Here is a 22514-nt window from a genome sequence, read left to right on the forward strand (position 1 = left end):
TATGGGAACGCGGGTTGACGATTGACAGAATATTTAGCCACTGGCCCCATGAGTCCCGCCCCTCTCCCATTTCCCCTGAGGATAGCTCATCCAACGGAGATGGCGAGCTAGGCCTGACTCTCCTTCACTCAGGCAAGGGGCCAATGGGATGGTGGGGGTGGGACTCGGGGGAGGAGATTGTTTACGTCTCGCTCGGGAGGGGAAAGTAGGTCAGCGCGCGGGGCTGGAGCGGAGCGCGGCGGCGGCGGCGCCTGAGGTAAGATCGGCGCCTCCCGGGGTGGGGCCCCTGATGGCTCGGCCTACGCGCGTCCCCCAGTTCCTTGACCGCATCGCGCGGGTTCCTTTTGCGCTTCCTGCCCCATCCCCCTTAGGCCTCTCTTAGCGATCTCTTTCGTCTTCGCCCAGCCTTCGGCGCTCCCTTTCGGGAGCGGACCGAACCGCTTGCACCGCCCAATGGGAGAGGGTGCCAGCAGTTGGTGCGGGAGGGTCCCGGGGTGGCGGGGCGTGGCGGAGGCCGGGCCCTGGAAGCGCCGGGCTCCCGAGGGGAGGAGGGCCGAAGGGAGAAAGCGGGGGGGAGGGGGGAGCCAGTCCGACCCGGTCCTGTGTGTAGAGGGGTCCCGCCGGCTACGGCTGAACCACAGCCGACTTGTCGGGGTAGCGGAACCTCCTGTTTGGTCAGAGGCCTGGGAACTTGGAGGGAAAAGCTCCGTGGGCCAGGCCGGGTCGCGCGGGCCTGGCCTCGGGCCTCGGGCGGAGGGAGGCGGAGCCGCTGGCTTGCTCTCCGCGTGTGCGCGTGTCGGGCCCGGGACCCCCCTCCCCCCACGCTCGCACGGTCGGGGCCAACCAGGCCCTTCTTCCCGTTCTGTGAGGGTGGGCCGGCGGGGCCGGGGCCCGGGAGCCCCTGCCTTCCTTTGTTCGCACTTCGGGGGCCCCTTGGCTGCTGGCTTCCTGACCTCGGCCTCCAGCTTGTTCTTGGTCTGGTCCTGTGGGTGTGGTCCCGGGATCACCCAGGCCTCGCACCGGCCTCGATTCTGTGTCAGTCCGTACACATTTCTTAAAGTGGCCTGCAGAGACCAAAGGTTAAGGGAGGCTGGCCTCTGGTAGTGAGGATGTGGCTCCCAGACAGGTAACCCTACTATGTGGCCCGTGCATCCGGGAGGTCCTGGGGGTGCGAGCAGGGGAAGGCCGCTTGTGACCAGGCTTGTCCCAGGCGGTGTTTGAGTTGTGCTTGAAAGGTGGGTAGGAATCCTACAGGTGGAGTAGAGTAGTAGAAGGCATTAGAAACATGAACAGGCGTGGAAGCGGAAGGGAAGGAAAGGAAGAAGTGTGAAGCAGAGATGGGGAAGGGTGGCCCCAGATTGTGAAGGTCCTTGCACACCTGAACTTAGCCTGGGAGCAGAGACACTGAAGGAGGCATTGAACATAGGGGCAAGGTCTGAAAACTGACAGGCGGAGGTGGGGAGTTCCGACATCTTCCAGTTTTGCAGTCTGGATAGTCAGTCTCCTTTTTCAGTCCTCATCGAGGTTGACAATTGGGGGAACTGTTGGATCACTTAACGTTACTTAGCTCATATTCCTTCGGATAGGGTGAATTCTGAATCTTCTTGCCACCTGTTACTTTTAATCTGGCTCCTTTGACTCAGCCTACAGTTGTTATCTATGATTTGAGGTAAGGTGGTGGGAGACAGTTTGGTGTAATAGAGAAAGTGCTAGATAGACTCTGAAGTCCAGACCTGAGTTCAAATTCTCCATCGTTTATTATATGATAAACTATCCAGGCAAATCACTTAAACTCTTTTAACCTGGGTTTCTTCCTCAAAAGTGAGGATGATAATAGAGATTCTCTTTCCCTCCTCACATTGTCAGGATGATAAGATAATATATGCAAAAAATCACTATATAAATGTTAGTATTAAGAACGCCTGGAATTTGAAGTTCGGCCACGTGCCCACCTCTCAGCCTTTCCTCATTTATAAAATGAGGCTATATTTACACTACCTCTCTCACAAAGTTGAGGAATGCACTTTGTAAAGCTTTAAACACTGCAGTGGACAGGAAGTCTGAGGTGTTTTCTTTGAAGTTAAGAAAGATGATATCAGTGTTGCATGGTAATGAACATGGTTTTATTGGTTAACCCAGCAGTGAGCAGTCTGTAAGAGATTTATTTATGCAGACAAAACACTCTTGGAGCCCGATTGATAAATGGAAGTGACAATTTATTACCCTTTTGTAAAAAAAAAGGTATTTTTTTTCCGTTTTCCTTTAGAAATCCTCCCTTGTAGCAGAGCAAAACAGTTGCAGGAAACTTGTCAGTTGATTGTCCAAGTTATTCAACATACTCTGCTACTACCTATAGGAAGTATGTTTTTACCATCTTTTCTCTGAGACCAGAATTGGTCATTTCACTTAATCTGAGTATAGTTCAGTTGTCAGAGTCAAAACTCCCTGCTTTCTAGGAGCTCCTATTTCGCTGGCCCGGTGACTCAGATGCCAGAGCGCAGGCCTTATATTTAAATATTGCCTCAGACATTTAGAAGCTGTGTGACTTTGGGCAAGTCACTTAACCTGTCTGCCTCAGTTTCTTCATCTGTAAAATGGGAATAATAATAATAGTGCCTACCTCTCAGTGTTGAGAGGATCAAATAACATTTATAAAGAGTTTTTACTTTAAAGCACTATGTAATTGCTGACTGCTGCTATTACACACCTCTTAGTGGTTAAGTCTTGAGACCAATTTAAAGTCAGAAGACTGCCTAGCAAGAGAATTGATGATAAAAATGTAGTTAGAGGAAGTTGCTTATATGGTCTTTTAATATAGCTGAACTGTATGAATTGCCCTGCATTTTAGGGATCTTTCTGTCTAAAGAATTGGTGCTAATCATGCTGGATAGTCCTAGAGTCACCACCACTGGCCTTATCAACCTTTAAAAGCTGTCATACCCTATGATGAATTTAATTAGACCAGTTTCTTACATCAGTTTCATTTTAGATTTTTTTCCTGATTGAGCTGTTGGAAAGTTCAGTTAATAAGACTTTAAGTGCCTACTTTGAGTTACATTCTGAAAAAGATCCACCTCTCCTACTCTTCTTCCTCTTGCCCCTCCCCAATCAGTCCTTACCCTTTCCTGGAGCTCTCAGTCTAACATATGCAAACAACTCTGTCCAAACAAAGGATGGAGAGACTAAATTGGAGTTAATCTTAGAGGGAAGGCATTGATATTAAAGGAGGATTGGGAAAGGCTTCTTGCCGAAGATGAGATTTTAGTTGGGATTTGAAACCAGGAAACAGATGAGGAGAGGGTATTTCACTGAATCGTAGTGTATGTAAGAAGAGAGTCAAGTATAAAAAAACTGGAAAGGCAGGAAGAAGACTGGTAATAAGGTTACTTAGCATAGTGTCTAGAACATAGTAGGTGCTTAATAAATGCTAATTGACTGACTGACAAATTTATCCAGAGAATTTTTTATTTGAACCTGGAGGTAATGGGGAGCCCATGGAGTTTTTAATAGGGAATGAGATGTTGAGTAGCTTGTCTAAGATCACAGCTAGTAATTGGCAAACCTGGGATTTTGAACCTATGCCCTCTTACTCCAAAACTGATCTTCTTTCCAAGTGACACTATGCCATGGCAAAATAACTTGCTCATGGTCACAAAATTTAGTTAGTGATTAAAGTCAGGATTTGAATACAGTTGTCCCCTGATTTCTTTTTCTAACATAAATGAAGTAGGAGGTGCCTTCACTTCCCTCATCCCAGTATCTTTGATTCATGTTGGTCTCCCTAGTCCCTTCCAGCTCTGATACTCTGATTCTGTCTGTGTTGGTTCTGGCCGCCTAGAAGTGTTTGTGCTTATGATTGTCCCGTCTCCTTAGTGTATGTTTTTTCCCAACATGCTTTGTTCTTTAGGAAGCTGCCTAATGAGTTGAGCCCCGTAGGGTTGAAGTCAGGGTACTTATTCTCCCTATTTCTGGATGTGTAACCTAGACAAGTCATGGAACTTCTCTTTGTGGTTTCTTTCTCACTTTTAAGGATTAATGGCCTTTAGAGGTATTGCACCTGAGATGCAGTGGTGTTGGAATGGACAGACTGAGGGGAGGGTGAGGACAGGTTCTGGGTATTTTATTATGTCATCCTTGGCAGTTTAAAAAAAAAAAAGCATGTGAAATTCACCTGCCCCGTGGCCCACCCTCTGGACCTGAACAAGTGCTGTGTCAGGGTGGTGGAAGGTCAGGGCAGAAATTCCTTGCATTGCCTGATGTCTCAACTCTGATGATACACTCATGACTCCTTGTTGCATCTGGTTCAACAATTAATGTAACAGCTGACATAAGAACCTCAGTTTGAATTTGTAATTTATGAGACTGTGGTCAGAATACTTCCCTGTTTATTTGTGTGGCAGCTTTATGCCAGCCTGGGACTGAAAAAGAAAATGGTGCTGCCTTCAATTGTCCTTCCTTTAAGTGCCATGTAAATGCTTGCTAGCTAGGTTGTAGGGAATAAAGCTCAGCAGGGAGGCTAGATAGGAGCTGTATTCTTAGAGGTAATTTCTGGGCCAGTGAAGCAACAGCCTTTCTCTTTGTTGCCACAAACTACTTGTTGCTTGTGGATCAGGCTTCTACTGTTGCTTCTAGAAACCTTCCCCCGCAGTCTGTGGCAGTGAGGCTTAAGTGGAATAGTAAGGTCTTGGTTGGACTTCTCAGTTCAGAGTGGGATCTTGGGGTGGGTTGCCTGTGGTTGAGCTGAGTGTGGAGAGGGGAAGGGCTATTGTGTTATAAATGGGAAATGTTATTGTTGTCATTATCATGTTGGTTCCAGGCAACCCTGAAAGTAGTGGGTGAAAAGAACTGCACTTTAGTAGGGAAGTTGGGAGGCCATTTTCAGTTTCCTTTCTCTGCCCTCAAATCATCCCTGCTAGAGGCCAAGAAATCCTTAAATCTTTGCCTCAGGTCATAGTTATCACAGGAAAGAGTTAAGACTAGGCCCTCTAAAAGTAATGTGCTTCTGCACAGTACTGTGCTAGAAATTGGATGAGATACAAAGATTATTCAATATAGTCCTTGCCCTAATGGAGGGTAGAAAGTATGTTGATATAGGTAACACAGATTAGAACATAGTCATTCATAAAAGCAGTGCACCTTGAAGTTGTGTATCATTCATTTCAGCCTCATAACCACCCTCTAAGGTAGAGAGTGAAGGTTCTCCCATTTTACAAATGAGGAAACAGACTTGGAGAAGTTGGTGACTTGCCCATAATCACATGGCTATTAAGTTTTGATTGTGAGGTTCAAACCCAAGTCTTTGGGCAGTCAAATCCATTCAGCTTCCTCCATATGTAACAAATGTGAATTCCCTACATCTTTGAACTGTGTACTATAGGAATTGTTATCCCCATTTTACAGATGGGTAAACTGGAGTACCTAGAGGTTTTGGCAGGGTTGGAAGCCAGATTTCTCTTGATTCCAAGACTAGCTCCAGTTCTTAGCTGGCAGTTACTGAGGTGGTGGGAAATAGATGGTCAGTATTCAGGTTAGAGCATTTTGGCTACATTAGCTGACTATATGCTTGAGTACAACTGAAGGTGGCCACCAAGGTTTCAAGGGCCCAGGAACTACCTATGATCAGAATCATAAAGATAAGATAAGTTTTAGTAGAAGGGACATTCAAAATCATCTATGAGGACACTGAGGCTAAGAGAAAGGAAATGACTTGAGTTTCTGTCACTCAGGTAGTGACAGAGGCCAGGATTTAAACCTAGTTCTTCTGAATCCTAATTCAATGGTTTTTAATTACATTCTTAATGATGCATGAGGTGGAGAATTACAGTGTTGGGAAGTACGGTGTCTGATGAGCTCATTGGGTAGGACTGGGAGTGGGAAAATCCCTAGTGATCCTATGGCTGAAAGCATGCCTAAGGGTGTGGTGCTTATGCTAAATAGGAAGAGTCTAGCTGCCTACTGAATTGGTCCCTAGAATGAGTGAGTACTGGAGAAGGCAGGGAGAAGGGGTGTTGGCTTTGGTTGTGACCCTTGGTAGTTTCTGGATGATGGTAGAGTAGTTAGATGTCAAAGAAGATAGCTCTGTGCTTCTGGTAACCTGTTGCCTAGCCCCAAGAACTACATGGTTTTATTGATACCACACTTTTAGGTTGCTTTGGCCATTGGGTAGTCTGGCTATGAACTACTGTCCTTGTTGAGAGGAACTCATGGGACAAACATAGGGAAGTTTTAACTGCTGGAGATTGAGTTCTGAGGGAGCTTCCCACATCACAGGCTTCATCTTACCCTTTGCTTGTTTATCTCTTTTATTGCAGATCTTCTCCGCCATGGCCCGACGCACCCGCAGCAGCCGGGCCTGGCATTTTGTTCTGAGTGGGGCCCGCCGGGAGGCAGATGCCCGAGCTATGGCTTTGGCCTCTGGCACCACCAACTGGGGCTATGATTCCGATGGACAGGTGGGTCTCTGCTTCCTTCACGGGAAGAGTTATTAGCAGAGTATTTTTAGTTCTGGCTGGAGCATGTTCTGAAGAAGGTGTCTAAGGAAATCAGCTTCAGGCTTAGCTCTCTACATGAAGGGGTGCCTAAGAGGAGAGCACAGGACCAAATTCTCTTATCTATCAGATATTAATTATTCTACATCAGGGGTTGGCAAAAGCTGGCCTAGGTAAAGTGTTTTCTATTTTAAACTGCAAAAACTTTCTTAGCTCCAAAATACAAAAAGAGCAAGCTAGATCTGACCCTGCTGGTCAGTCCTTGTTAAGCAGCTCAAGATGCTGTTTCAGAGAGGAAATGCAAGTGCTATTTTTCTCTTCTTTGGTAGGGAAAAAGAGTGAGGAGTGGGAGAGAGCCCTGGATCTGTAATCAAAAGTCTTGCCTTTTTGGTTTGGTGTTTCACCTAGAACCCTTGATTTCTGTAATAGCATGTTTTATCTGGGTAGAATGCTCAGAGAGGGTGGCATTCACTGTATTGGGTATGTCTACAGTGCTTGCTGCCTGGTATGTTCCTACCATAGTGGTCTGAGGACCACCTCTGTAGGCCTAAAAGATATACCTAGGACTTCTGAGGGCAGGGAGAAGTAAGTCCATGAGATTCTAGAGGGGTGGGAGGAAAGGAGTGTTTGGGGTATGGGAGAGGTAGTTTGTAGGCAGTAGGAGAGAAAAAGAAGGGCAAACTGAATTTTCCCACTAGAGATATTATAGTTGAGCTATTATGTTGGGTTTATATCGAAATAGCAAAGTGTTCTCCATTCTGTTCTATGAAGTTGTTGAATGGAGTTTATTAAGACCCTTAGCTGATCATGAGTCTACAGTGCTGCAACCTGATGGACCAGCTACATTTTTGAGTATTGTGTTTAGGTCCCTAGGCCATTGTCCTTGTTCTCATGTTATTGGTGAGAACCTGGCCAGAGTTCTGTGCCCAATTTTAGGGCTTGAAGAGAAGGGAAAACCCAGTTTGTGATAGGTAAAATGTAACTGAAGCAAAGAATGGAAAAGAGTTGCTTTCTTCACCTGAGATAATGTGGACGGAACAGATAGAACTGGAATTATGGGGTGGGGAAGCTGATTGGTCTCTGAGAATGGTGGCCACTGGTTAGGGGAAACATCAAGTCTAATATGACTGGTACTGGAGGTGCTGGAAGCTTGTACAACTTTGAGGTATTGTAAAAGGACTGGTTAGGATAGCAATGAATGTTCTTTTGTGTTGTTGAGGTGGTGGACAAGACCACATCAGTCTGAAGCCTCTCCATAACCTTATGTTTCTATTTCTGAATCATAGCAACAGTGAATCCAAATAGATTTTATTCCTCAAGTTCTGTTTCCTTCCAATTCTTTAAAAAAAATTTTTTCGTGTTGATGTCTTTACATTGTTACCATTTCTGGGGATAGTGGGGAGAATAAGACACCCTCACACCAGACAGATTACATGCTAACTGCATCTCACTATGTAAGCAGAAAGGAAGAATGTTTACCTGTTCTTTGAGATTTCCATTAGTTTTCCAATTGCTTTGTGTTTGACTTCCTTATAGTGACCTTTATTTTATGTTGTTGTAGTCACTGTATTATTGTTCTTTTGTTTCTGTTTATTTTGTCCATCATGTGGCCTGGCCTACATTCCTGTACCACCTCTACCTTACATTGGCTAATGGCCTTGAGAATTCACTCCTGTATGTTTCATCATAGGAAATGAGACTCATCATCTAGTGTTGCATCAGGGGAGTGTGGGTTATGTTTGTTGACAGTGTGGCTTAGAAATTTATGATGTTTGTTGCATGCTGTTTTTGCCTGTCATCTAATGGTCTGCATCCCTTTCGTGCCCTGCCTGTAGGAGCTGATGCAAAACACATCCTTCCCTTACCTTCTCTCTTGGAGAATCTGCAAGAACCTAGGCTGAATATGTTCATTCAGGACCTAACCCTTCTCCTTGGCACTCGGCCCTTGTGGGGATCTTGATAAGTTGCAGATTAGCACTTGATTTTACTAGGGCATTAGAATTGGGCTGGGTGGCTGTGAAAATGCCTCTCTCCAGGCTCCAAATTAAGGTATATTAGAAACTCCTAGACAAGAGTTCCACTTAAACAGGTGGCAGCCTTCCTTGAGAATGCTCAGTGTTGGTTCTGAAGGCCATAGCTTACGGGGTCTTTTAAGTATCTCTAACTTCTCTCCAGGGAGGGAAGTTAAATTTCTCTAATTTTTATTTCAGTGAGCCATCCCCCTGTAGCAGGATGTTTTAAAAAACCAAAACCAAAACCACAGTTCGTTCAGCAAAACTAACCAACACATCAGGTTGAGTCTTGACAGCATATATTGTGTTCCATACATATAGCCCCCATCTCTACAAAGAAAGGATTGAGGGCTTTGCCCTCATGTCCTAAACAACAGTCAAGAACAGAAATCCTTGAAAAAACAGTGGACCTCTGGCTTCTGGGAAGGGGGTAGGTCTGTATATCTTTGAGGCTCATTTTGGTCCCACTTGTACCTGGGTGTTGGGGTGTGGTGGTGTAAACAAAGAATGCCAAAATGAGTGCAGCTGGGTAAGAAATGAGATATCTGAAGCACCTTACAACTGTTATCTTACTTGATCCTAACCATACCCCTGGGAGGTTAGATACTATTATAATTTCTATTTTACAGTTGAGGAAACTGAGGCAGATAGGTTAAATGACTTGCCCAGCCTCCCACAGTTTGTAAATGTTTCTGAATTCAGGGCTTCTTGACTGCAGGTCCAGGGTTCTGTCCACTGTACCACCTAGTGCCTTCCCCCTAAGATTAGCTCCATTTTATCTTGGAGCTCTTATATTCATAATTGTTTGCAATTATGCATATTGTCTGTCCTATTAGAATATTAACTCTCATCTTTGTATCTCCAATTCCTGGCACAGAATAGGCACTTTATAAATGCTTGTTGACTTGCAACTTAAGCCCTTTGCTCTTAGTTCTGCCCTCAGGGCTCAGAAAGAACAAGCCAAATCCCTCTTTCTTTCACATACCAGCCTTTTGAAATACAGTCATCATTTCTCTACTAAGTTTTTATGTCCTGGCTAGGCATCCGTAGTTCCTCTAACCACGCTTCATATGATTTGATCTTGAGACACCTTTGGGTGTGTAATGTTACATATGCTGTCAGATACAATTGTATTTGATGGACTTGGTTTTTTGTCTCTTAAACTTTTTGTTAGAAGGAATGACAAAAAAGTGTGTAAGTTCTGAGTGGGGAGTGTCAAGATATATTGGGAAATGTGGTATAAAAACAAGAGGCATCCATAAAGAAAAAATTTTAAAAACCAAAAAATCCCAACTGTGGTGCAGACATCAGTTACAGTTTTGTCTGTATCAGGGTACAGAAGAATCTTGGCTCCTTGTTCACTAGCTATGTGACCAACCTGTGTACAAGTCACACACAATCTTTCTGAGCCTTAGTTTCCCCATCTTTAAGGTGGGGACAATCCCTTTTTTTTTAGTGGGGAAGATAATACTTCACTACTGTCTGGTAGGATTGATATGAAAGTGCTTTAAAAAACACTGCGGTGCTTTGTAAACATGAGGTATAATTATGGGAAGAAAACTATTGGGAGACGTTTGAATAAAACATTTGAGCGCATTTTTCTGAAGCCACATTTGGGGGAAGGGGTGAATTTTGCATTAAATTTACTTCTTGATAAGCAGCTTCTTCCTCATCTGTAACATAGGGGTCAGGATGGACTTGATGTCCTCTTCTGACTCTAGGTCTGTAATCAATCCTGAGACAAGTATATTCGCTGAATCTTAGATTGTCCCTTCCTCTATAGGGCCTAGATAACTTGATGCTCACTGGAAGTTTTCAGGTCTGATGGGCAAAGAAGGCATTCTTTATTTCCAGCATTGATGGCCAACACACTTCTTGACCCTCGCATTGATTTGGGCTGTTGGAGTGCTTCTGTCTGTTCTCGGTCTGTTTTATTATAACCTCAGTTGGAACCTTTCCCAAAGCAAGTCCAGAGCCACATGGTGTCTGGAACTTTTCCACTTTTCTCTGGGTGTGACAGCTCTGTTGTCAGGGCTGCTCTTCAAAGTCTGCAGCCTTTTCCCCTTTTCTGTGGCAGGTGGTCAAGTGCCAAGGTTAGGTGACAGATCTCATAAGGCATCTGAGTGATGGGGCCATTAGAATTCCAAGGGCTAAGGTAAGAATAGAGATTCCTAAAGAACAGGGATTCATGTTGGGGAATATTAGGTAGGTGGGTGGATGGGGGACAAGTAAATTTTGTCTGAGAGGAGGTGTTACTCCCCTGTAGCCTTTGTTTTCATAGACTTTCAGTATTTCAAAATTTTGAATCTCCACTGGTGCAGACTGTAGTACCACCTATACTGTGGCTTTATGAATTGATTAAAAACATTTATCACTTTGTACCCTTAATCCTGAAGATGAGCCTTTCCACACTTAGCTAGGTTGGTCTGCAAAGGATAGCTCTACTTGGTAGGATATGAGTGTTCTGCTGGGATAGGTTTCAGTGGCTCAGAGTTACCTTTATTTCATGAAAAGGCATTGTAGAAGATGTCTTGCATATAATAAGTGCTCTAATAAATGTCTGGATCAAGACGTGTGAGACCTTCTTAGGAACACTCCCATCATCAGACCCCTGTGATTGGTCCAGATCATTTCCAGACTTGATGACTTTTCTGACTGTTGATACTTTTACCCTGCCATTGTGTTCTACATGTTCTGTATTCCTGGTGTTCACCATTTGTGGCTAGTGGCTCAGTTGGCACTGTTTTCCTGTCTTTCTCCTCGGTACACCCCCTATATTCCTTTCTCATAACCATTCCTTTAGTGGTAAGGTTATAGGATGTGGAGTTTGAAGGGACTGTAGAGATCTAGATGAACAATCTCTTCTTATAAAAGAGAAAACCAAGACTTAGACCTTAAGTGGCACAAGTCGTGTGTAGCAGAAGTGCTCTTTTAGTGGATTATTTGATTTCAACTCTGTTGAAGAGTTGTGGCTTCCCTCCAGCATCTCAGCCAACTGCCTAGTTATAAATGAATTTTCCTTGCATTAAAATTTTTGTTTATATTTTTTGTTTTTACAACACTTAGCTTTTCCCTTGTAACTCTGCTCACTTAGAGAACTTTATCCTGATCTCTAATGTAGGGACTTCGATTGGGCGACCATGTTGTTCATGAAAATAATTGGTAGGGAGGAAGAAGTTGACAGTGTGGCTGGTACTGTATAGTCCACTGGCTTTGCCCACTCAGAGGACTGCTCACTTGCATTTCCCTTGTCACTGAAGCATAAGCAGGTAGTATTTCTCATTTTTGATGAGTCATGAAATTGACTCCTAGGATTTGCAGCCATGGAATTTTTGGTCATCAGACACCCCTGATTCTGCAACCACTGATAATAATACACTTGTGACAAGAGGAACCCTCAGCAATTTCCAGAATAGGCAGGTGGCTTGTGCTATGTGTAATGATTAATCAATAAATATTGCCTGAAATCCCCTATAGCATCTCAGTAATAACTACTATGTTTCTGAATATACAGGAACTATCTATGGATTGTGACAAAGCCCTAGAGCAGGGTTCTGACTTCCTGAGTACCTTCAGTCACAGGGCAGTTCCTTTATTAAGCTAGTGCTTATCTACCTTGCATTCACCCCAGTCAAATTTGGTACTGTAAAGTGAAGGCAGTGAATGGAATGAAAGCTGGAAGTTGCTCGGTTTGGAGGTTAGTCCAGCAGCTTAGAATCTGTATGAAAGTGTAAGGTCAGAGAGCTTGTTTATTAATGTTTATGATCTAATAGTTCACCTTTTCAGGTAAGCCCATAAGAGGTGGGCTTTTCAGGTAGGGCAGGCCACACAGGGAATCTTTATATACCAAAAAGTGTAAGCACTCATATGTATGTGCTACACAAAGAGGGGAGAGTGAAGCTTTTTCCATGTGGTGTGTGTACCTGTGTGGGACTGGCCTGTACCAGGTGCCCCAAGTTTCTTCTCCAGAAGGAGAGGAAGGAAGTACAGTGTTCTTTGCTCCAGTAGTGATGGTAACATGTTCCCAAAGCTGCCTCCTCTACTGCAAAGACGTCTTAACTAGTTAGAAGGGTGGGGAGGGATCCTGGTAATGGCTTTGTTGTCTTTTGTGCTCCTTTTCTCATACTTTGCCACCTTCATGCCATCACTGTGCCTGAATTTTGGACAAGTTAATGACCTGACTCTACCCTTGTCTTTTTGTTTGACAGCACAGTGACTCAGACTCAGAAGCAGAATTCCCCTCCCTGCCACCATCCATCCCGAGTGCTGTGCCTGTAACTGGGGAATCCTACTGCGACTGTGAGAGCCAAAGCGAAACTCCGTACTGTGCCAGCCTCCACACCAGCCATCGAAGCAGGGACTGCCAGTGTGGCGAGGAAGATGACTGTAAGGAGCCTCCGTGATTCCTGTGGGGATGGTTGATGGCTAAAGCTCATTAGCTGTTACCCATAATTTTCTTGGGCCTATTGGTTGTTTCTAAGGGCTCCAGAGCCAGGAGGCGCCTGAACTCAGGTGGTAGTTAGCTTAGTATTGCTGGCACTTGGCATCTAGGCCAATGGGGATCATTTGGGAATTAGCTGGTTTTGTAGAAGCCTCTTCCACTTGTCTTTTTTCCCCAGTATTGGACAGCCCTAGGAAGATGCTCAGGGGTGGGATAGGGATGGGGATAGTTGGCGTTATCAAATGTAATTATAACAACTGCCTCTTTTAGAAGGAGAGCAGAGTGGTCAAGTTCAGCCTACCCTTTTATAAGGAGCAGGGAACACATACACTTGGAGTTCAGTACCCAACACAGAACATAGAACTGAGGTTAAAAATTTACAGGGAATGTTTATGGTCATCTAGTTTGTCCATGGGCCTGGGTTTGCTTTTGTTTGCCTTGTTTTTCTGGATTGAGACTAAATCTTAAATGAAGGGGAGCTGTGAGGACACATCAGTAGCATAACAGGACACAATTCTTTACTGGACCAGAATTTGCTGTGGCTGGGCTAGGCCAAGCAAGCACTCGGCCGGGGGCGGGGGGTGGGGGGGGTGTGTTCTGCATTGGGCCTTGGGAGCAGTTCTCATTCCTCTGACGTCAGCGTGAGCCTGCTCTTGCTTGTTTTATTGGGCCTCCTCCTTGCCCTGTTAGCATCAGTCTCACTAGCTGATTGTGTCAGTAATGACGGAAATGTCAGGTTTGGAGTTGGGTGTGTTGTGGGGTTGGCTTCCTTTTGCCTGTCCCAAATTACAGCCTCTTCCTCCTTCAATACAGATTTTGACTGGGTATGGGATGATCTGAACAAATCGACAGCCACTCTGCTAAGCTGTGACAACCGCAAAGTCAATTTTCACATGGAGTATAGCTGTGGCACAGCAGCCATACGAGGGAACAAGGAGCTATGTGAAGGCCAGCATTTTTGGGAGATTAAGATGACTTCTCCAGTCTATGGCACTGATATGGTATATTTAGGGGCATCCAGGGGGACACTGTTCTAGAACAAGGTTACTAGCCACAGACCACCTCTCACGGCTTAGTGCTATTCCTTCCCTTCTCTCTCCCCCCCCCCCCCCATTATTGGTAGATGGTTGGCATTGGGACATCAGATGTAAATCTGGACAAGTACCGCCATACATTCTGCAGCTTGCTGGGCAAGGATGAAGACAGTTGGGGCCTCTCCTACACAGGTGAGCATGGGAGGACTGATGAGAATACAAAGAAAAAGCTGCTTGTTGCTGTGGCTCAGGGAGGGGAAAACTTCTGGCTGCTGCTTATTTTACAAGACTGATTGGGGTTGGAGGTTTTATGGCTATAGGTGACCGAAATCTCAGGGTAGGTAGCCTGGGGTGGGGGTGGGGAGAAAGGAGTCAGATTGTAGGCAAGATTATGCTGTCTCCTTCTAGCATTCAACAGGCAGGGCTAGAAAAAGTGGATTATATTAGAAGTGGAGCCTGTCTTACACTAAACTACAAGATCCACCAAATCTAGTTTTCCCTGCTTTGGGGCTGCTGTTTCAGGACTTCTCCATCACAAGGGTGACAAGATGAGCTTCTCATCACGGTTTGGCCAGGGCTCCATCATCGGGGTTCACCTAGACACTTGGCATGGCACACTGACCTTCTTCAAAAACAGGAAATGCATAGGTAAGGGTGGGAGCTAAAGGCCCAAGTTACAAAATAGAATGTCTTTAACGAGAGTAAGTAGCTATATGAGGATGGCCTGAAGGCACCTGTTGAGAATAAGCTGTTGGCTCTGGAGCCCTTAGAAAGGGCATGGCCAACTCGAGTGATCAGAGGAATCTGGAATCCTTGCATCTGTACTCAGTTTTGGTAGTAAAAAGACCGGCCCAGGGAAGGAAAGGGGTTAGGGTTAGGGTTTCTGAGTCACTCTCTGATCTTCAGTCTCTACTCCCTCAAGATGCTTGGATCCTGGTCTGTTTCACCATGGGCTATGTAGATTAGGCCTGGTTACCCTTGAGTTTGTTCCACCCACATAGACGCTAGAGGTCAGCGGCTCCCCTGACACCTCCATTCACATCGTGTCTCCTGCCAGGAGTTGCTGCCACCAAACTGCAGAACAAGAAATTCTACCCCATGGTTTGCTCCACTGCCGCTAAGAGCAGCATGAAGGTGATCCGATCTTGTGCCAGCCTCACTTCCCTGCAGTATCTGTGTTGCTACCGCCTGCGCCAACTGCTGCCTGACTCTGGGGACACACTGGAAGGATTGCCTCTGCCCCCTGGCCTCAAGCAGGTGCTGCACAACAAACTGGGCTGGGTCCTGAGCATGAACTGTAACCCCCTGCCGTCACCATCACCCAAGGTGGCAGCGTGCTCGGGGAGCCCAGAGGCCAAGCCGTGTCAAAGGAAGAGGTGTCGACGGACTTAACTTATTTTCCAATGAAAACTGCCTTGTTGGGCTTGGGGTGGCTTCTCTTTCTTTTCCCTTTCCTCCACACACTTTTGGGACAAGAGGGAAGGTTGGGAGGGGAGGTTGCCCATCCCCGTCTTCGGGGCCAGCTCTGCTGGTTGGAATCTGCCAAGATACTCCCCTCATTCAGGAACTAGTTTAGTTCACGGCACCTGCTCCTCACCTGGACTGGAAGACTGTGCCATGAACCTGTCAGCTCAGAAAGGGATGATCACAGCAAGGCTCCCTGAGCCCTTATTCTGGACTTAGCCCAGGGGTCATTCCGGGTCCTCTTTAGAGTGGTGGTGATTGCAGTGCTACTGCCTCCCTCTGGGGGCAGTGTGTGATCACTCCTGCCTCAGGGAGGGGAGGGTAATGCTGCAGCCTAGCCTCAGCCTTTCTCAAATGTGCCGCTAAAAGGGGTGAGGAGAAAAGCCTGGCTATTATTAAGATGTGTGTCTGTGTTCCCCCTCCACCCCTTGGGGCTTCAAATCTAGGATCTAGAATTTTTTTTTAAAAAACCTGCTTTGCATGTTGTGTCAGCTTCTGCTCCTGTATCAGAGACTGTATCAAATCACTGTAATAAAGTTAAAATAGTTTATATTGAATTATAGATGCTACAAAAGTAAATGGGCCCATGATTAGGCCCATGGTTGTGTGATGTTTAAGGGCTAAGGGGTTATCAAAGCTTCAGTCTACCCTGATTTTAAAAGTACTCCCTTTACCTTGTGATGCACTTGGGTAGGGAATTAGACCCATTTTACTGATAAGAAAACTGAAGCTTGAAGGAAGTGATTTTTAGTGGCAGAACCAAAACCAGAATTATGGCCTTGTGCCTCTGGAGAGCTAAGGGTCCTTCAGTGAACTGCAAAGGACACAGTAATCTTGCTAAGATCACATGAATTACCAGAGTCTCTAATTTTGCTTATTAAAATTGTAGGTGCATCCTATCCAGGCTGGAAATTGTAAAATTTTAAGAGTTCTAACATCTTCAGGGAACTCTTCATTTAAAACAAAAAATCTTGGCACAGCAGAGTGGCCACCAGGTGTTGTCAGGCTTAGCTGTCACGTTACTCATCTAACTCTCCCACTAATAAACAGCCTTGTTCAGCTTTGCTGATACTTCCCACTTCATTCCTTAATTACATCCCTTGCTTTGATGCCCCTTTCATGTTTCTTCCCATCCCCAGTTTCTGCACTGGACACCGTTACCCTCGCTTCCCATGGCTTTGTTCTGACTGGCACCTTTACATCTTCACCTTAATGGTGAGCAGTTAAGGCACCAAGAAAAAGCCAGTTTCGGTGCTAAGGCTCCCTAAAAGCTGGGAGATGAGGAGGGATTTTTACCTATGTGGGTCTTGCCACTTCTTATGGTTACCACTAGGAATATGGCATGCCAGCCCTGGTCTTTGAGGCTGCTGCTGCTGTCTCTCCTTTACTGCGCCCTCCACCAAAGTCCTGAACCATATAAAGTTCTCCCCCTTCATTTGGGTCTACTGTTATGTTCAGCTTTAGACCCAAAAAGGGTAGGAGGGGATCTGTAGCTCTCCCCCTCAACCCTATAGTTCAGTGCTCAAATCCAGTAAAGGTCAGGATTAATTAGTGTTAAGAGGTAGACCCAACAGGAAAGGGTGGGGATGACTCTTCAGACCTGAATCAGATCATCTTTCTTCACAGCATTGTCACTGAGCAGACAGGTGTTCCTGCTCTGTGGTACAAAGTACATATGCCTGAAGTGGCCCAGAGACCACGTACAAGTTAGTAATGCCCACACCCCCTTCCCTCCCCTTATCGGGTAACCTGACACCAGCTTTTTAACTCCTCCTGCCTGGGAGGGGGGTGGTGGTGTCATCTTTCACCTTCCCTTGAGAACTCAATCCCCCAGGGGAAAGCGCAGAACAAAGAGTTTATTTTTTATGTTCCTACTCCTACGGTTGAAGGTTATATCTGGAGAAGGTATGATGGAGGTCATTTATTTTTTTACAGATAAGACCAGAGCCCTGAGGTCTTCAGCACTCATTGTATAGATGAGACTATACATGGGGAAAAGAAGTTTATTTACTAATGAAATCAGGGCTGGAAATGAGAATACCCAAAGTTCTGATCTACTGTATACTACTACAACTGTTAATCTGAAGGGATAGCAATGATCTCCCCTGGACCCACCCTGGGCAGGCATTGAGGCACTTGCTTGTGTGGCCTTTGTTAATACTGGCTTGGCTCCTGTTTGAGGGCACCAGCAGCACAGTTCTTCTGTAGTTGCAGTAGCACCAAGGCTGTGGAGGAGGAAAGGAAAATACTGGGACAAAAAGTTCAGGCTGAGGAGGGGGCAGGGCCCTACCAACCCAGCACCCCTTAGAAAGCACTTTAATAACATAATCACAGACTTGAAGCAACTGCAGATAGGACAATTTGATCCCTTGTAGGTGATGTTCATTGTTCCCATTATTAGAGGATGTACCCTCCCTGCCCAGGACTCAAGGCCATCCCTCTGAGAAAAAGCCTCTCTCGAGGCTGCTTAGGGCCAGAAATCAACCTCCTTGGCCTTTGGTAGCCAGGTCTTCACCTGTTCCACCTCCTTTTGGGTCACAGCCACCTTTGAGCTGGACTCTTGAACACCTCCTGGACACCAGACTGGGAGCAAAAACTATTTGTCTTTCTGGCTCGTCCATTTTTCCTCTCCCCATCCACCCTTCTGAGAAAACTGCTGTTGCTACCCCTGGTGTAGAATCCTGTGTGGCCTGTGGATAGTCTGGAGTGGCTAAGACTTGAGGGAATCTAATGAAAGTCTCCCACCTCTCTAAGCATACTGCTAAATTACTGCTTTCCTCTGCGCCCCCTTAGCCTCTGGAACTGAGCAAAGCAAGAACTACTACTGATAAATGTGGTAGTGAGTCTGGCCAGCAGTATTCTCAGGTACAATCCAAGGAACAGAGCAAGCAGTGGAATGACCCTGCAACCAAAAGAAACTAGCTAGTAGGTGGTAGAACCCTCTGAAGTGAGGAAGGACAATAAGAAAACTCGGGTCTTGTTTATGTCAAGTCTAATTTTTTCTTGAAAATATTTGCCTTCAATACAGTCAATAGTGTGTATCAATGACCTTGACAACTCTTCTTTCTTGCTGATAAACGTTAGTTTAGTCATTTGTGGCCACGTATAGACCAGTTGCCAAAAATGAGAGACCCTGTGTTGAAGCCTCCAGCCCAAACGACCTAACCACCCACCTTCTTCCCCTTTACCTCCAAGTTCCTGGAGTACGCTACCAACAATCTCTGTACTCCAGCCTGACATTCAGGGCCCTTTCCAGTTTGATGGTCACTCTCCAGAGGCTGCCTTTACTGCTGAAATTGTAACCCAGGCCCATCCTGGATGCCTTTTCTCCAGGCTCACCTGTGCCTTCATTCTTTCTAAAGGGACACCAGTTTTGTTTTGTTTTTCCCCCAAGGAGGATTATTCAGTGAAAAGGAAATTCCCAAGTAGGGGAGGGTGAGTGGTTAAAAGCCACCAGTTTATAGCTGGAAGAGATAGACATCAGCTAGTCCGGGGATAGGGAACTGCAGCCTTAAGGCCACATGTGGCCTTCTAAATCCTTAGGTTCAGTCTTATGACTGAATCCAAATCTGGATTTGTTCTGCAAAATTTGGATTCGGTCAAAATGCCATACTTAAGGATTTAGAAGGCCACAGGTTCCCCACCCCTGAATCCCTTTTTTTTTTTTCAGTCTGACCAGAAAAACTAAATAGCCTCTGATTCGGAGGGTGACTTCTCCCCAGCCCAGGTTTAGATGTATGTGTATGGCGATAGGCCTTGAGCCTAGCACCTGTGCCATTGAGATTGAGGCCTTTGAGAAACTCTAGTTCCCGACTAGAGTCAGAAAAGACTCCAGAATTGCATGGCAGTACTGATAGAACTAGAACCTACCTGTGACGTTCATGGTAGAAACAGGACTATTGCTGAGGGAGGAGACAGTGCATTTCCTGCCTTGGATTCTGAGGTATAGGAAGAGCACTGCTGTGGCAGGTGGCTGGCACTGATCTCTTCCAGCTGAGACTTCGGACTCATGGCTGGGGCTCAATGACATACTCACATTTTAGGGACCTCAAAGCCCCTATTAAGACATCGGAGCCAGCATCTTCTAGGATAACTGGGGGTTGGGAGAAACAAGGAGAAAACACTTTTGAGTTGCCCAGAACCTCCAGCGGATACAGCAGCCGCTTGTAATTCAGTTGGGTAGTCACTCTGATTTACCCTCCTCCCACTACCCTTGCTGACAAGGGGCCTGATGGAAGAAGTGAGGAGAAGGTGGAGAAGGACTCCTGTCTATGACAAGGTTTCCCAGCCACCAGTCCCAGCTCTGGTACATAACATTCTCACCATTCTGTGGAAATTTTTACTTTTAATTAAAGGTTATTAATGTGGAAAACAGACCCTTCTTGCATCCTGTTTCTTCTTATTTGAAGGTTCAAGAATTGCAGTCAGTATAGAATTTTATGAATAGAATGTTTTAGAGCCCACAGTATAAGCCAGAAGAATACTGACCTAAAATAGAGCTACAGAGATGCAAATGACCTTTACAATGGCAGGGGGGCACAATGACAAGGACACCAGATCATCTTCCCTAATGGTCTATCAAATTCTCCAAGGTGGTGTTCTAAACCTCATCTTTCCTCAAGCCTTCCACACCATCCCTCTCCCATCTCTCTCTCATCCCTATTTGTAGAGGACTTGGACCCAGACTCTGACAAAACAGAGCCTTCTGTTACCATGAGCTCTTGCCTTTCCCCTACTCGACATTTCTAAGTCCCTCTATCCTTTCCTCCTTTACTTATACTACAGGTTCTAAAACATTGATTCTATATTGATGAAGTGACCTCCATCACGACTGTTTTCCTGGGCAGATTACTATGCCGTCTTTGATCTCTGCCTATCCAGGATCCTTAACTGCTGCCTGTGAACTTGCCCAGGTCTCTCCCATCCTTTTAAAAAACCTCAGTTAATTCTTCAAGCTATCATCCCATCTCCTTGCCTTTTAGAGCCAAACTCCTAAAAAAGGCTGCATATATGCCTATACTTTTTGCTTCACTCAACCCCTTTCAATTGGGCTTCTGACTTCACCATTCAAGTGAAACTGCTGTTTCTTAACATATTTTACCTCCCAAATCTAATGTCCTTTATTGGTCTTCATCCTTTCTGCAGCATCCGACACTACTGACTACTACAGCATCCTATGTATCCTTATACCTGAGTTTTAGTGATGCTGCTTTTCTCCTCTCAGGCCATTCCTTTTCAATCTCCTTTGCTGGGTCATCATCTATTTCCTTCCCCCTTGTAGGCTTTGTCTTATACTTTTTTCCCATAAATTCAATTACCTCTACGAAGAGGATTCCTAGATCTGTATTTTGTCTCTTGAGCTCTAGAACTGCCTCTGGACATTTCTACCTGAATGTCTTACAGGCATTTCAAATTCAACATGTCCACAACAGAACCCATTTATAGTTTTCCTCCAAATCCACCCCTCTTCCAAATTTCTCTATTTTGATTGAGGGTGCTACCCATCTTTCAGTCTACCTCAGAATCATCCACAATGTGTCCTCTCTTCTCACACCCCCAGCCCCACCCCATTCAGTCTATTGTCAAGGCTTGTTTATTCTATTTCCACAACTCTTGCATTGGTTTTTTCTCCTCTCTCACATTGCCACCAACCTGAGTCCTTTGTCACGTCTAGGCTAGACTATTATAGTAAATATATTCCTAATTGGTCTCCCTTCCTCTAGTGACTTTTATTTCCAATCTAACATTCACAACTGCCAAAATGATATTCCTAGAAGCACAGGTCTAAAATGTTCCAAAAGCTCCAGTAAAAACTCCCTCTCACTTCTAAGATAAAAAACACTCCAATCTGGCTCCAGCTCACCATTCCAGCCTTGATACACGTTATCGCCCTTCCTGAACTCTCTCCAGTCTGGTCAAACTGGCCTCCAAGCCCTTCCTCACAGATGACACTGCACATGTGGGCCTTTACTCCATGCCTGGAACAGAATTCCCGAGCTGCCTTCAAGGTTCAGCTCAAGAACCACCTCTTTCAACGTGGCTCTGCTCCCCACTTTGCTAGTGCCTTCTTCGTATCCTGAAAGTATCTTGTATTTAATCTGCATTTTGCATTTGGTATGCATGTGCCCATGTTGTTTCCCTGATAGGATGTAATCTCACACTTCATTTTTGCTTTTTCGAAGCACAGGAAACAGTTTCTTCACGGGAGGCTCCATATACCAGCGAAATGCCTACGTTCCAAGCACTGACCCACACCTAAGAAGCTCCCTAATGATTAAAGCCAGCTGGGAAAGGGAAGGATGCCACCACTTTCTATTCCAAATTTCAAAGTTCCCTAGCCATCCCAGTGCTCCTTCTGATCAGGTTCGAATGCCTCCTGCTGACCCCGTGCACAGCTCCGGAGGGCCTCGGATGCCTCCTTCCGTCTCTGCTGCTCCAGTTCCCGGACCTTCTCCGGGCCTCGGCTCTTGCAGCGCCTGGCTCCTCCTGCACCTTTCTCCCCGCCCCTTCCCGAGGCCGGACTCGCACCGGAGTAGCCACGGGCCCTGAAGAGGGACCGAGGCCTCTGGAGCCGGCTCTCGCGTCTACTGGGTCACCGGAGCCCTCGGCGTTGGAGCTCGCTGGGCTGTCGAGCTCCAAATCGGAGATTTCCCAGGCCGGCGTCTTAGTGATTGGCGGCCACAGCCCTGCCTCGGCGAGCCCGAGCTGCTCTACAGCAGCTCTACCGCTTCGGACCGGCCCACAGCAGCCAAGAGGGCTGCTCCCTTCCCACACCCCGGGGAACACTCCTTCAATCTCCTCCCCTCGCCCCCCGCCTCTCGATTTCCGCCCACCAGGCCCCGCCTCCCATCGGCCACACCCCTTGAGTTCCGCCTTTCAGACCCAGGCCCCGCCCCCACCCGCCAGCTTTCTCCTAGAGCCGTAGGCTGGCTCTCTGTAATGTCTCTCCTTGCTCCTCCTTCCGGGTTCCTTCGGTTCGTCCCCTCGACTTTTCCGCGTCTCTTCCGCTCCAGCCACCATTGAGTCTTCCACTCCTCCGCCTTCCTTTAAGGCCCCTCAGCCCCTTCAGGTAGCG

At 46.1% G+C, this 22514-nt stretch overlaps 1 protein-coding gene and 1 long non-coding RNA gene across 5 annotated transcripts; one reads left to right on the top strand and one right to left on the bottom strand.

The window, feature by feature from the left end:
* Positions 1 to 1105: 1105 nt before the first annotated feature.
* On the top strand, positions 1106 to 15996 carry SPSB3 (splA/ryanodine receptor domain and SOCS box containing 3). 2 transcript variants are annotated; one of them, XM_027863190.1, is made up of 7 exons: positions 1106 to 1126; positions 6312 to 6452; positions 12709 to 12886; positions 13755 to 13942; positions 14065 to 14167; positions 14498 to 14623; positions 15033 to 15996. In XM_027863190.1, the coding sequence occupies exons 2-7, from the start codon at positions 6324 to 6326 to the stop codon at positions 15365 to 15367; spliced, it is 1059 nt and encodes a 352-aa protein (XP_027718991.1). In that variant the 5' UTR covers positions 1106 to 1126; positions 6312 to 6323; the 3' UTR covers positions 15368 to 15996. The 2 variants fall into 2 exon arrangements, with proteins under 2 accessions (XP_027718991.1, XP_027718992.1); XM_027863191.1 differs by lacking the exons at positions 1106 to 1126; positions 14498 to 14623 and having other exon boundaries at positions 4184 to 6452.
* A 1432-nt stretch (positions 15997 to 17428) lies between these two features.
* On the bottom strand, positions 17429 to 22207 carry LOC114043933. Of its 3 annotated transcripts, none has more exons than XR_003569156.1 (3): positions 21824 to 22207; positions 19310 to 19532; positions 17429 to 17664 (listed from the first exon to the last, which is right to left on the bottom strand). It is a non-coding gene; the product is annotated as an uncharacterized LOC114043933 (long non-coding RNA). The 3 variants fall into 3 exon arrangements; XR_003569155.1 differs by having other exon boundaries at positions 21303 to 22207; XR_003569154.1 differs by having other exon boundaries at positions 19310 to 22207.
* Positions 22208 to 22514: the final 307 nt, after the last annotated feature.

This window comes from Vombatus ursinus, unplaced genomic scaffold (genome assembly GCF_900497805.2).
Source record: "Vombatus ursinus unplaced genomic scaffold, bare-nosed wombat genome assembly UNPS02014770.1, whole genome shotgun sequence".
NCBI classification, from domain to species: domain Eukaryota; kingdom Metazoa; phylum Chordata; class Mammalia; order Diprotodontia; family Vombatidae; genus Vombatus; species Vombatus ursinus.

Coding starts and splice junctions, on each gene's coding strand:
- SPSB3 (XM_027863190.1), top strand. CDS start 6,324: ATGGCCCGACGCACCCGCAGCAGCCGGGCCTGGCATTTTGTTCTGAGT. Junction 6,453..12,708: donor GCTATGATTCCGATGGACAG/GTGGGTCTCTGC, acceptor TTTGTTTGACAG/CACAGTGACTCAGACTCAGA. Junction 14,168..14,497: donor TTGGGGCCTCTCCTACACAG/GTGAGCATGGGA, acceptor CTGCTGTTTCAG/GACTTCTCCATCACAAGGGT.